Below are 14,718 nucleotides of genomic sequence, written 5' to 3'. Positions count from 1 at the left end.
ACAGCTCTTTCCTTCCAGTCTAAGTTTCTCTTAATTTGTTCCCCATCCTCTGTGCTTAAATAAAAACATTTCATTTTGTGGAATTCTGTCTGTCTCATGCCTGAACCTGTGATCCTGTCGAGTCTTTTGATTAACAGAAACCTATTCCCTGGTTTTGATACAAGGGCGGCGTAGTCAGCTAATAAATTAAACTTCTTGCCAGTTCTTGGCAACGCCACACAAAGTTAACAGTATGTTTATGACCGTCACCATGCTAGTGTTGTAAACTATCGCTAGTGACCAGACTCTATTCACTTTGTGAATGAGTCTTGCTTGCCAGGCTACTATATTACAGCACACATATACCTAACACAAGATCTCAAACGCATATGGGCCGCTGATTGCATTTATAGTCATTGCATTTATATCCTTGGAAGAATAAGGTTTATTAAGGATGATTAAGGTTTATCACCACAATCAAGGTTTATCACAAATATAACAATACAATAGTTATAATTAACAGTAAACAGTTATAGAAAGTTGGTGAGGCTACATTAAGGATAGTAATACTAACAATAATGCCAATACAATATCAACGATCAATAATGAAAATAAACAGATACCATATACCATTACTCATAAGAACCACTTAATTAAGTGCAAGCTGAACAAATAATGTCTTTAGACCCCTCTTGAAAGACCCAAAACTATCACAGGAATGCAGAGCACTGAGCAACTCTTTCCACCAATGAAGGGAGAGAGTACCACTGAGGGGAAGAGTGTCTTGAATTTGAAGTGTTTATGGCAGGTCGACACAACAGACGCTCACCAGAAAATCACAGTGGGCAATTGGGGATGTAAAGCTGGATCATAGAATTGAAATAGCAGGGAGCAGATCCAGAAAGTGTCCTTGGCTATAGGCCAAAGTGATTGTGTGAGCATTTTATCCTGCCACTAAGAGTTTCTCTTAAAACCTATTCACAAAGCTGCTGAAACCAATTTTTAGTAAGGAAAAATGAAAACTTGGTTGCCATGGTTGACACCATTACTCATGCAGAAGCTTGATTGGAGTGACCATCATAATTGGCTGATGATTATAACGTGAGAATGATGCCAAAACCCTCCCATATGAAGATGAGTGACAGATCTTTGCTGGTGAGAATGTGTGTGCTACACAGGTACTGCGAAGGACGGGAGATAAATGGACCAATCCCACTGTTGCTGCCTGGCCGCCGTTTACCAGAAACAGGTCTGTAGACCCCGGGGAACCAGGAGCATGTTGATGATTTTGACATTCAATCCCCTGTTCCCCCTGAACGTGCCTGCTCTGCTGCATTATCAAACTATGACCCCCTGAATGTACCCACCCTGGGACATCACAAACCCCTGAGCCTCCTGAACGTGCCCGCCCTGGGATATAACCAGACTCCCTTTTCGTTAAGCCTGTGCAGCACCCGGGCCCTGGACGATCACCCCCTGTACACCCTGAATATGGCCACCCTCCTGCAACACCAAACCCTGACCACCCTGAACGTGCCCACCCTGCTGTAACACCAAACCCTGACTAACCTGAACATGCCCTGCCTGCTGTAACACCAAACCCTGACCACCCTGAACGTGCCCATCCTGCTGTAACACCAAACCCTGACCACCCTGAACGTGCCCGTCCTGCTGTAACACCAATCCCTGACCACCCTGGGCCATCACCAGCCCCTGGGCTCCCTGCACCAGGCCTCCCCCCTGCAGCAGCATTCCTTCTGTGACTGTCTGACTCCCGTTGACCAGGATCATTCCCTGACCCAGACCCACTTGGGGCCTCTCAGTCAGCAGCACTGTGCTCTGGACCTGCTGCGGCTCCACCATGTAGTACAGGGGCTGCTGCTGCTGCACCAGCACAGTCTGGGTCGGCACGGCAATGGCTTCACACAATTGAATCCTGGGAAGAGTAGAAGAGTTGCTGATGGTACTACAGATCTCTGTGGTTTCAGTGTGGACAGGAGGAGGAGGAGGAGGAGGAGCCTCGGAAACCATCACAGTGCTGACAGACATAGAACTTTCTCGCTCTGTTTTTGCTTGCAGCGACATCTCAATTTGTTCCAGAATCAGTTTTGGTGGCTTGCAGATCTGGGCCAGGCTGGAGAACTCTGACTCCAGATCATCCAGGAACTGAAGGTCATCATCAGACCCCAGGAGGCTGCAGCAGCCCACAGAGCCAGCAGGTGATCCCTGCCCCTCGTAGCCATAATCCAGCAACGTGTCCTTCTGAGGAACCTGCACAGCTGTGTATGCTGACTTCTGTAACACAAACACACACACACACAGATACATTTGTCATGTGTTTCATTTACATAAGAAAGACAAAATAAAAAAGATCTCCTGACCACAGTTTTTTTTCAATCCAGCTTTATCTCTCACACTGCTGAGGCTTATTTCAAATGGGGCTTTTGCTAAATGCAAATCATGAAATACAATGAATACATGAAAGACATATCTTCTGATCCTAAAATAATAAGCTTTATAATAATAATAATAATAATAAGCTTTATTTGTATAGCACCTTTCATACACAGAATGCAGCTCAAAGTGCTTTACATTTGAAGCATGTAACACAATAATAGTCAGTCAGTCATTATCAATCACTTTTCTTCATTGCTGTGGCCGTTTATGATCCAATCGGCAACATATCAAAAATATAGAGAAATATAGCTGCAAGCAGCAATGAGGGGGCCAAGCAGTTGAGCAGAAGTTGGGATTGGACTGGACTGGACTTGACTGTGTTGTGTTACATTGGAATGGATTGGACTTGATTGGATTGGATTGGATTGGACTGGACTGGATTCAAATGTCACCGAATTTATTGTGTGTCCTCAAGATGTCCTCCTAAGACCACATACCAAGTTTGGTTTAAATCGGTGAAAGTGTTGATAATTATAGCACCCCTCGTGGTCAAAGGTCACCAAAATAATTGTGCAGTCTTAATATGGGGTCATGACTCCACATACCAAGTTTAGTTTCAATCGGTGAAAGTGTTAATAAATATAGTACCCCTAGTGGTCAAAGCATATCAAATTAATTGTGCATCCTCAGGATGTAATCCCAAGTCCACATACTAAGTTTGGTTGCGATAGGTGAAAGTGCTAATCATACCACCCCTAGTGGTCAAACGACATCAAATGTATTGTGGGTCCTTGTGGATGTGTTCACGAATCAACGTACCAAGTTTGGTGTCAATACGAGAAATTCTTCTTAATTATAGCACCCCTAGTGGTCAAAGTACACCAAATGTATTGTGCGTCCTCAGGATCGGGTCCCGAGTCCATATACCAAGTTTGGTTTTGATACGCAAAGGCATTACTGAAATATGAGCTAATTTCCTGTATCTCTAGCGCCCCCTAGTGGTTGAAGGTCACCAAATGTATTGTGTGTCCTCAGGATTGGGTCCCAAGTCCATATACCAAGTTTGGTTTCCATATGTGAATGCATTGCTGAGATATGAGCCTACTTCATGTGATTATAGCGCCCCCCTAGTGGTCAAAAGACTCCAAATTTATTGGGTGTCCTCAGGATGGGGTCTCAAGTCCATGTACGAAGTTTGGTTTAGATATGTGTAAGCATTGCTGAGATATGAGCCTACTTCCTGTGATTATAGCGCCACACAGTGGTCAAAATTTACCAAATTTCGTGAGCCTCCTTCTAATTGGGTCCTGAGCCCATGTAACAAGTTTTGTTTTGATACGTGAAAGCATTGCTGAGATATCCCTTCACTTCCTGTTTGGCGGCTTCGCCGCCAATTTTGATTGGCTGTTACGGGCGAACGGTTTTAGGTTTGAAGACAAAAAGGGATACATTTTTTGAGGCTTGGACTGAAGATTGTGTGTGTCAAGTTTGGTGTCAATCGGACAAACTTTGTGACCTGTGAAAACTTTTAGGTGTTTTTGATTAAATCCAATATGGCGGCCAGATCAATTACGTTGACATCACAAATTCACATCTGTCGGACTTACGACCTCCCATAGTATTAACAATCACCATTAGTAAGTTTTAATTCCAAACACAACACCCGTTACAGGCCAAAAGGTAAATTTGCTAATTATAGCGCCACCTATAGGTCAAAAGTCATTATATTTATTGAGCCTCCTCCTTATTTGGTCTTTGCTGAGATATCACTTCACTTCCTGTTTGGTGGCTTCGCCGCCAATTATGATTGGCTGTTACGGGCGAACGGTTTTAGATTTGAAGACAAAAAGGGATAACTTTTTTGAGGCTTGGACTTAAGATTATGTGTGTCAAGTCTGGTGTCAATCGGACAAACTTTGTGACCTGTGAAAACTTTTAGGTGTTTTTGATTAAATCCAATATGGCGGAAAATCCATCATGGCGTCCAATGACGTCATAGGGTGCGTTGAACTCGGCTTGGTCCAAGGATTCTAACGATACCTCATATTTGACAATAGAGCCAACGGGTCAAAAGTTACTTGTATGAACGCACGTCCAACTTTGGCCTGTTGGTGGCGCTAGAGTGCTCGAGGTGCCAACTTGAAACTTGGTGAAATTAATCATGGGACTGTGCCTAATTTGTGTGCCAAATTTTACAACTTTTTACCAGACGGTTCTATGGGCTGCCATAGACTTCCATGACAGAATAATAATAAATATAACTGCAAGCGGTGATTTAACGGGGTCCGAGCAAAATGAATATGAGGTAGCATAGCTTTTTTGTTTACATATGTTTCGATTGTTTGGGCCCAATTGTTCAAAAAAACGTGATTGGATTTCGGTTACCGGATTTCGGCTATCGGATTTCAAATCTTGAAAATTGTTGTTCAAAGTTGTTCAAAGAGAAACAAGGATCCTGAAATTGGATTAGATCACATAATTAGGGCCCAAGCACCGACGGTGCGCGAGGCCGGGACGGCCTTGCGCACCGAGAGGTGCGAAGCCCTATTGTTTTTGAAAGGATTATTATTATTAGGGGTCCGAGCAGCGTAGCTGCAGGACCCCTATTGTTTCTGTACCGTTCATTTTTTGCCAAAATTCTGTAAAAGTCATACTGCAGCCTAAACCGTAACTCCAAAACTCTTGACATTTTCAGGTATGGTTACCAGTACCCCCCTCTACCCATAACCCAAAATTTGGGGTACTGCACCCAAAGGTGGCGCTCTTGTCAAAAACGCTTATTTCTCCTTACCAGATTGACCTAGACTCAAAATTCTTATTAATCATATTAATCTCTAAATTCAGATGCATCTTTTTCACCCTGGTCTTATGCTCTAAAATGTTTTACTTTTGCCACAATTTCAGAGAAAAGCCAAACATCATAAAAAGTTTCACAGGCTTCAAAAATGATCAAATCTTCACCAAAATTCTCACAGACAATGTTTAGACAAAGCCTCACAAAAGTTATTAAAATAATTTGGATATGTTGTTCCATTTCAGAGATATAGGCCAATAAAGTTCAACCACTCAGCCCATTTATCCTATATCACCTATATTCCTATACAGTGGGTCCCAGTTAAAAATTGACACTTCATTCACGATCAGGGTGATTCACGCAGCTGGGTGAAATGTAAGTACAACTGCTGCCGCTTGGGGGCAGCATAGTCTGCTGTGGCGTTCCACGGTCGAACCGGACGGCGCATTCGACAGCAAGGGCTGTGATTGGCCGTGTTTTTAGCAGCCCCTGCAACATGCTAGTCCACTGTAGCCTAAGCTTTGTACATAATGTTTAACATAGTTTTGGATTCAGTGGCAAGATTTCTTGATTGTACAGTGCCTGTCTCTCAGTAATGTTTTAAAATGAGAGCTTCGTCAGCTGGCAGTAGGCTACTTTGTCGGTAGTCATGAGAAGTTCGCTTGCTAACAGAACATAAATATGCTGCCCAGAAACCTTGTGAATAGTTCAAATACTACACTAACGAGGTTGAAAGATAGCCTTTGCCCACAGCATCTCCTTAACAGTAATGTTAACAAAATGACAGCATTCATATGACAAAGGAAAACGAATTCGGTCACTCAAGACAGCAACCAGTGTAGGCTACATTCCCACCCAATAGGCTACTCGAAGCAGATAGCGTTGTCTGACGATCGAGTGGGTTAATGCACGTATATCCAGAACAGGTCTGCAACTTTCAGGCAGTTCTGAGTTCGAATCTAGGCAGGAGCAGAGCCATATAAAGGCCTAGGCCTATTGTTATCATTTTTTGCAAGGTGTTGCTCCTGGCAATACTTGTTTATAAGACGTTTGGTGATTAATTGATAGCTGTTTTTGGGACACGTTAAACGTTCTTTATAATGAGCGATAATGGGAGTAAAACGACTGTTACGCAGCTGTTACTACTGTAGGCTACAATGATTGCAATACAAAAATATCTCGGCGTTAGTTTAGTTAGTTTTGTGATTTTTTGCACTTTTTTTGCCTCATGTGTTTTCAGGTTTGAGGGCTTTTTTTGGCAAGATTGACCTTGGTAGACTCTGCATATGTTATTTCTCCATTATGGAAAATAAAGTCAATTTTCGACACACGTCTGTTATTAGTTCAATAAGAAGTGTTGCTTGTTAAAACATGTGACTAGTGAAACTCAAATGATTTTAGAAATATTTAGCCAAAGCCAAAAAGTGTTAGAGAGAAGGAGAGACGCCCGATTGCAGCTCAGATGTCTTCTTAATTTTCTTTATTCTTTAGTAAAAGGTGCAGAACATTATTAAACTTTAAAGACAGAATACGCACGCAGGCACAACTAGGCTACTTGTTGTTTTCTTTTACTCGGCTATCTATATATGGTTATCAGCACACAATGTTGGGCTAGGCCTAATTCACTAGTTATGGATATCACAAGTTTAAACAACGAAAACAGAAAGGATGGAGACAGCAAAGCTAGAGGAGTTATTCCAGATGGGCAAGAACAAGGTAGGCAATTGGTGTGCTTGTCAGAACGTTAGATTACAGATGTTTAAAGCCAGACGTCACGGTACGCTAGAACAAAACTAAAGGTAACTTTAGCTATAGGGCTGTATCAATTTGTCCAAATTAATAGGTCATCGTAGACGTTGTTGTTGTATTATTGCATGTGGATATTGTTATGCTATGTAGGCTACTTTTTTTGCAATGCACGGACCTAAAACCGGGAAACGGACAAATATTGTACACGCGTGAATTTGTTTTTGCGGGGGTGGGGGTGGGTGGGTGTACGTACCATATCTCTCTCTCTCTCTCTCTCTCTCTCTCACACACACACACACACACACACACACACACACACACACACACACACACACAGTACCTTTCTTAGCCACAGATAATTTTAGTGGTGATATGTGTTATGGACATTGTTATGCACATTATTGACTGCAGTTTATTCTCATCAATGTCAGTCCATGAATGCATATTGATCAGTTGTTAACTAATACTGTAGGCCTAGAAGTTGCATTTGAAAATGTTACTGTTGTAGGCTGTTTGTTTTTTATTTCAGCCACACTGTTTTAAAGTGGTTAGGACCATTACACACCAATTTTGAATAAGCCATACTGCAATACCGATTTCATGGTTGCACCATGCACATGTTCGCCGATTATGTGGCCCTCAGTAACCTATAAATTCAATGATGTGGCGCTCTATGAAAATGAGTTTGACACCCCTGCTGTCCTGGCCTGGCCTGGTTGCACCGGATTGTGGCCAAACGACAGATTTACTTTGTGCCCCGCGCTCCCCCACTGCTTGTGAAAGAAGGGGGTGGGGAGGGGGCTTAACGAAAAAAAAGCAATGTCCCAAAGCGGCAAAGTTATAATGGTAGGCTACAGGAAGTGGGGGGAGGGTATGGGATGACCAGAGCCGTCTTCGCTGTGCTATTCAGAAAGCATCTTATTGTCTTTCCAGGCGCACACAGCTCGTTATAGCCTATCGAGTGCCTTAGCAGATAGGCTCTGCTCTTGGGTTTGGCCTCACAGCGAACTCAACCCTCTTGTTGCTTGCAGTTTGTTAAATAAAACGATGCAGATTACATCATTTATTTCTGATTAATTGCGTCTTTTTTGCAACATCTGCTTGTTAGGCTGGGCTACTGTCAATGTCCTGTACAGGTATCTGTTCAACAATTGCTGGTGTAGGCCTACAGGCTATAATCAATTAGGGACTGTTCGTTATTTATTTAAGGGGCTACCGGAGGAGTTTTGGGAGGTTAGTCAAAAAAGACGTGACCCTCCCTCGCCAGCAAGACATTTTTCTATGACACTCCAAAGTGATTGAGAAAAAACGCATGACCCTCCCCAGTTCCAACAATTTAGGCTATTGATGCCTTCTGTCTACTGGGTCAATGGGAGCTTGCATGCTACGACTCCTTCCTTGAAATGCCTTGAAAAGGCTGTCGTTTGCACAATTTCACAAATAATTACTGGGACCGAAAAACAAACCTGTCAACTTTTCCCGGGTTTATCGCGTATTTTAACTTTTTCCTCGCTGTCTTAGGAGGAGCTGCAGGGCCGTCGCAAGGGGGTGCGAGGCCCTGTACGAACTTGACAGATGCATGAACTTACGTGCATGAAATCATGCGATAGCTTACTTTACACATAGCCAAGGCTACCGTCGGTGCATTTTAATAGTAGCCTAGTCTAATAAGCTACACCAGCTTGTCTTTAAGAGGGGAAATTGTATAGCCTATAACATTAGCTGAGTATTTGGCCATATGGTGTTTATCATAGGCTACATCATGAAACCAAATAGTGTAACAAAGGCGAACACTTTAAAAGGGGAAATTAATTGGGCATGAATCATTGTGCTGAACGGTATTTGTCAATGCAGAAACACACGACATTCAAACTGTTGATAAGATGTGCACTATGGAAATTGGTCTGTAGGCTAACAATGTACTTGTACAGGTAAATGTTCAACAATTGCTGTACAGGCTATAATCAATTAGCTAAATCATTTGTCAAGCTGTTTAAATTAATTGCTACATTCAAACGCAAAAGGTGCTTTGATATATTTTTCGTTTGAACGGCGGCAAGCAGGCATGCTGCGGTTGCAATGAATGAGGATAATTGGTTTTATCTGCGGATTTATTTTTTGCATTAATTTGAATATGACTCGCTCCAGTCTCAACAGCACTTTCCACACGCATCTAAGTTCTAACACATATCCCCTCTCGCTTTCTCTCTCTCCATCCCTGCACACGGTGCTTTCTTAAAGGAGCTGCACCATCTTACAACAATTGCATCTACATTTTCATATTAGAATGTTTTGTCAAGTGTAAGCTTAAACTACCGTGATCAATTTAAGTTCCTGTGCCCCCGCTGAAAGTCTCATGCGCTTATCGTTACACTATCAAATCTATAAGTAACCGTGACAAATAGGGTATAAGATATATAAACTCACGCTATTGTATTATCATATATGTTTGGTAATGACTCAGCTTTCTCTGATTGTTCTACTGACTTGGAAAATGCATCATGGAAGCAGTAAGTCAAGTCGTATCAAAAATAGTAGTGGCAGAACTCCAAAGTGACACCTTGTGGTTGTTTGTGTCAACTGCAATTTGTGCCATTTCTGCTGAGAAAATGGGGTGCGTGATTCCTGAAGGAACCCGTCCAAACTTAACAGGGACCCACTGTATGAGTAATTTTTTTTCTTGGATAACAACCATACAACCATCATTAGGTGGATACCATTAACAGTGCACATTTTCAGATCTGTACTCTTTTTTATAAAGCCCTTAATTCTATTGTCAAATGTATGCTAGGAATTTTCTTGATGTTGTGTGTTTGCCGATACACATTTTCACCATGTGAATGTGACTACCCAATATGTAGGATTGTCAGTGGCTCAGTGGGATAATGCCTAGTGCTGGTGTTTGTTAGGTTGAGAGTTCGAATCCTGGTAGAGCTTTAGGCTCAACCTGCATATGCTATTGGTTATTGAAGATTCACACCATTGAACAGCACCTGAATGACATCAGGCAATCAACATACACAGTCATTAGTTGCCAAGAATCAGAATGCCGAGACACTCTGACATTTAGGGGAACTTCTATGTTTACTATTTTTCCTTCATCATTAAGTCTATCATATTTATATTTCATCCATTAGTGTTCTTCTCTACAAATGTCTAATTGCCCCAGAATTTCAAAAAGTTTTCAGGTGTACTCTTTCAGGAAAGCCCTTCATTTTATTGTCAAATGTATGCTTGGAGTTTTTCTTGTGTGTTTATCAACACACATTTTCACCATGTGAAAGTGACTGCCCAATGTGTATCATTGTCAGTGGCTCAGTGGGATAATGCCTTGTACTGGTGTTTCTTAGGTTGAGAGTTCAAATCCCTATTACAGCTTTAGGAGCAATGTGCACATGCTATTGGTCATTTAAGATTCACACCATTGAACAGCACCTGAATGACATCAGCCAATCAACATTCACACTCATCAGTTGCCAAGAATCAGAATGCCGGGACTCTCTATTACATTTAGGGGAACTTCTTTGTTTACTATTTTTCCTTCATCATTACGTCTATCATATTTATATTTCATCCATTAGTGTTCTTCTCTACAAATGTCTAATTGCCCCAGAATTTCAACAAGTTTTCAGGTGTACTCTTTCAGGAAAGCCCTTCATTTTATTGTCAAATGTATGCTTGGAGTTTTTCTTGATGTTGTGTGTTTACCAAAACACATTTTCACCATGTGAATGTGACTGCCCAGTATGTAGGACTGTCAGTGGCTCAGTGGGATAATGCCTTGTACTGTTGTTTCTTAGGTTGAGAGTTCGAATCCCTGCTGGTTATTTAATATTCACATTGAACAGCACCTGAATGACATCAGGCAATCAACATTCACACTCATCAATTTCCAAGATCCAGAATGGCAAGACACTCAATGGCATAAAGGGGAACTTCTTTGTTTACTATTTTTTCTTCATCATTAAGTCTATCTTTTATATGTCATCCATTAGTGTTCTTCTTTACAAATGTCTAATTGCCCCAGAATTTCAAAAAGTTTTCAGGTGTACTCTTTCAGGAAAGCCCTTCATTTTATTGTCAAATGTATGCTTGGAGTTTTTCTTGTGTGTTTTACCAACACACATTTTCACTGCCTAGAGTTTTTTCTTGTGTGTTTACCAACACACATTTTCACCATGTGAATGTGACTGCCCATTATTTAGGATTGTCAGTGGTCCAGTGGGATAATGCCTAGTGCTGGTGTTTGTTAGGTTGAGGGTTGAGGGTTCAAATCTCCGGTAGTGCTTTAGGCTCTAGCTCAAATACTATTGGTTATTGAAGATTCACACCATTGAACAGCACCTGAATGACATCAGACAATCAACATACACAGTCATTAGTTGCCAAGAATCAGAATGCTGAGACACTCTGACATTTAGGGGAACTTCTTTGTTTACCATTTTTCCTTTATCATTAAGTCTATCATATTTATATTTCATCCATTAGTGTTCTTCTCTACAAATGTCTAATTGCCCCAGAATTTCAACAAGTTTTCAGGTGTACTCTTTCAGGAAAGCCCTTCATTTTATTGTCAAATGTATGCTTGGAGTTTTTCTTGTGTGTTTACCAACACACATTTTCCCCATGTGAATGTGACTGCCCAATTTGTATGATTGTCAGTGGCTCAGTGAGATAATGCCTTGTACTGGTGATCCTTACAGTGGGTCCCCGTTAAAGGATAATTCCAGTGTGATTTTGACCTAAAGTGTGTTGAAACATGATAACGAATGTGAATGTATGTCTCATAGCTCACCTCGGCTTGTCCCCTGCACTCAGAAATCTGGCGCTAGTTAGCCAATGCTACCAACACAGTGTTTCGTTGTGGTGCCTCGGGCATCGGGCTAGCCATGCAAATAAATCACTGTTTTACACTATTTACGAGGCTCAAAGTAGCTCCATACTTCATTGGTAGACTTCCGAGGGCCTTGACATTTAAAACGAGACATAGAGAAAAAAAGCACTGGTAGTTTATTTACAAGACGATTTATACAGACAGTACCTTAAGGAATTTTACCGTTCGGCGCCATCTTGAATTTAGTCACGCGATAAATTCGGCGGCAATCTGAAACGAACAGGTATGATAAAATATAATTCCGTGAAAATGCATGGATTCCAGTTGCTGCTACGGAAGCAACTGAATCCATGCATTTCCACCGAATTATTTTTGGAATCTGATCCCACATTGGCGTCGAATGGTAAAATTCCTTAAGGTACTGTCTGTATAAATCGTCTTGTAAATAAACTACCAGTGCTTTTTCAAAGTTCTCTATGTCTCGTTTTAAATGTCAAGGCCCTTGGAAGTCTACCAATGAAGTATGGAGCTACTTTGAGCCCTCGTAAATGGTGTAAAACAGTGATTTATTTGCATGGCTAAAACGATGCCCGAGGCACCACAACGAAACACTGTGTTGGTAGCGATGGCTAACTAACCAGATTTCTGAGTGCAGGGGACAAGCCGAGGTGAGCTATGAAACATACGTTCACACTCGGTATCATGTTTCAACACACTTTAGGTCAATATCACACTGGAATTCTCCTTTAAGTTTGGACGGGTTCCTTCATGAATCACGCACCCCATTTTCTCAGCAGAAATGGCACAAACTGCAGTTGACACAAACAACCACAAGGTGTCACTTGGGTGCCACTATTTTTTTGATGCGACTGACTTACTGCTTCCATGGCGAAATGGGGGCACGGAACTTAAATTGATCCGCGGTAGTTTAAGCTTACACTTGACAAAACATTCTAATATGAAAATGTAGATGCAATTGTTGTAAAATGGTGCAGCTCCTTTAAGAAAGCACCGTGTGCAGGGATGGAGAGAGAGAGAAAGCGAGAGGGGATAGGCCTACAGTATGTGTGTTAGAACTTAGCGTGTGGAAAAAGTACGTGCTGTTGAGACTGGAGCAAGTCGTATTCAAAATAATGCAAAAAAAAGCAATTATCCTCATTCATTGCAACCAAAGCATGCCTGCTTGCCGACGTTCAAACGAAAAATATATCAAAACACCTTTTGCGTTTGAATGTAGCACGAAAAAATGTTTAAACAGCTGGACAAATGATTTAGCTAATTGATTATATAACCTGTACACCAGCAATTGTTGAACATTTACCTGTACAAATTACATTTGACAGTAGCCCAGCCTAACAGCATGTTGTAGGCCTACTGTAGAAATTTCACTTAAATTGCAACCACAACATGCCTGCTTGCCAACGTTCAAACGACAACGAAAAAGATAATAAAACAACAAGAGGGTTGAGTCTGAATGACACTGAGTTTTTAGACACTGAGTTTTTGTAGTTAAGAAATATTTTCGGATAAAAAAATGATCATTCTTCAATCTCCTTCACTGACGCCTATGGAAAAGGCTTAACGTCCCAAAACAACGATCAATGATCATCAAATTTCTCTCTCACATTGCTCCTCATAACCATCTATAAAAAAGTGTTTTTTCTTTTCTTTTTGAGCTATGTGTAAAGTAAGCTATCGCATGATTTCATGCACGTAAGTGAAAAGGGCCTTACATCTGTCAAGTTCGCACAGGGCCTCGCATCCCCTTGCGACGACCCTGCAGCTCCTCCTAAGACAGCGAGGAAAAAGTTAAAATACGCGATAAACCCGGGAAAAGTTGACAGGTTTGTTTCGGTCCAGGTGATTATTTGTGAAATTGTGCAAACGACAGCCTTTTCAAGGCATTTCAAGGAAGGAGTCGTAGCATGCAAGCTCCCAAACTGACCCAGTAGCCTAAGGCATCAATAAATTGTTGGGACTGGGGAGGGTCATGCGTTTTTTCTCAATCACTTTGGAGGGTCATAGAAAAAATTCTTGCTGGCGAGGGAGGGTCATGTCTTTTTTGACTAACGCTCCCAAAACTCCTCCGGTAGCCCCTTAATTAAATAAATAACGAACAGTACCTAATTGATTAATATAGGCCTACACCAGCAATTGTTGAACATTGACCTGTACATGACATTGACAGTAGCCCAGCCTAACAAGCAAATGTTGCAAAATACATCAAAAGACGCAATTAATCAGAAATAAATAATGTAATCTGCATAAATCTTTATTTAACAAACTGCAAGCAACAAGAGCATTGAAGTTCGGCTGTAAGGCCAAACCAAAAGAGCAAAGCCTATCTGTTAAGGCAGTCGATAGGCTATATAACGAGCTGTGTGCCTGGAAAGACGATAGATGACGGCTCTGGTCATCCCATACCATCCCACTTCCTGTAGCCTACCATTATGAAGGCCTGTAGCCTAAAACGACTCGTTGCCGTTTTGTGACATTAAGCTTTTTACGTTAAGCCCCCTCCCCATCCCCTTCTTTCACAAGCAGTGGGGGGCCTTGGGCCAAAGTAACACTTTTGGTAGACAAAGGAGGGTTCTCCGCTTCTGTCGTTTGGCCACAATCCGTTGCAACCAGGCCAGGACAGATATTTTAGAGAGGAGGCGCCGGTGCAGCTCAGATGTCTTCTTAATTTTTCTTTATTCTTTAGTAAAGGTGCAGAACATTATTAAACTTTGACTAACATTTCGATGTGTCGATGTTTTTGACTAACGAACATCGAAGCGTTAGTCAAAGTTTAATAATGTTCTGCACCTTTACTAAAGAATAAAAAAATTAAGAAGACATCTGAGCTACACCGGCGTCTCTCCTTCTAACTGCACAGGCTTTGGCTAAATATTTCTAAAATCATTTGAGTTTCACTAGTCACATGTTTTAACAAGCAACACTTGTTATTGAACTAATAACAGAC

General features: G+C 41.5%; 1 protein-coding gene across 1 annotated transcript in view; it reads right to left on the bottom strand.

The window, feature by feature from the left end:
- Positions 1 to 400: 400 nt before the first annotated feature.
- The window catches only part of LOC125300240 (desmoglein-2-like), a 68,006-nt gene continuing 53,688 nt past the window's right edge, over positions 401 to 14,718 (bottom strand). The window contains exon 15 of the mRNA XM_048251976.1: positions 401 to 2,274. Coding sequence (XP_048107933.1) covers positions 1,417 to 2,274 — 858 coding nt within the window. The 3' untranslated portion in view covers positions 401 to 1,416. The remainder of the gene's footprint in view (positions 2,275 to 14,718) is intronic.

This window comes from Alosa alosa, chromosome 9, assembly GCF_017589495.1.
Source record: "Alosa alosa isolate M-15738 ecotype Scorff River chromosome 9, AALO_Geno_1.1, whole genome shotgun sequence".
Classification (NCBI taxonomy): domain Eukaryota; kingdom Metazoa; phylum Chordata; class Actinopteri; order Clupeiformes; family Clupeidae; genus Alosa; species Alosa alosa.
The sequence above is the reverse complement of the archived record's forward strand: the minus strand, read 5'-3'. Positions and strand labels throughout refer to the sequence as shown.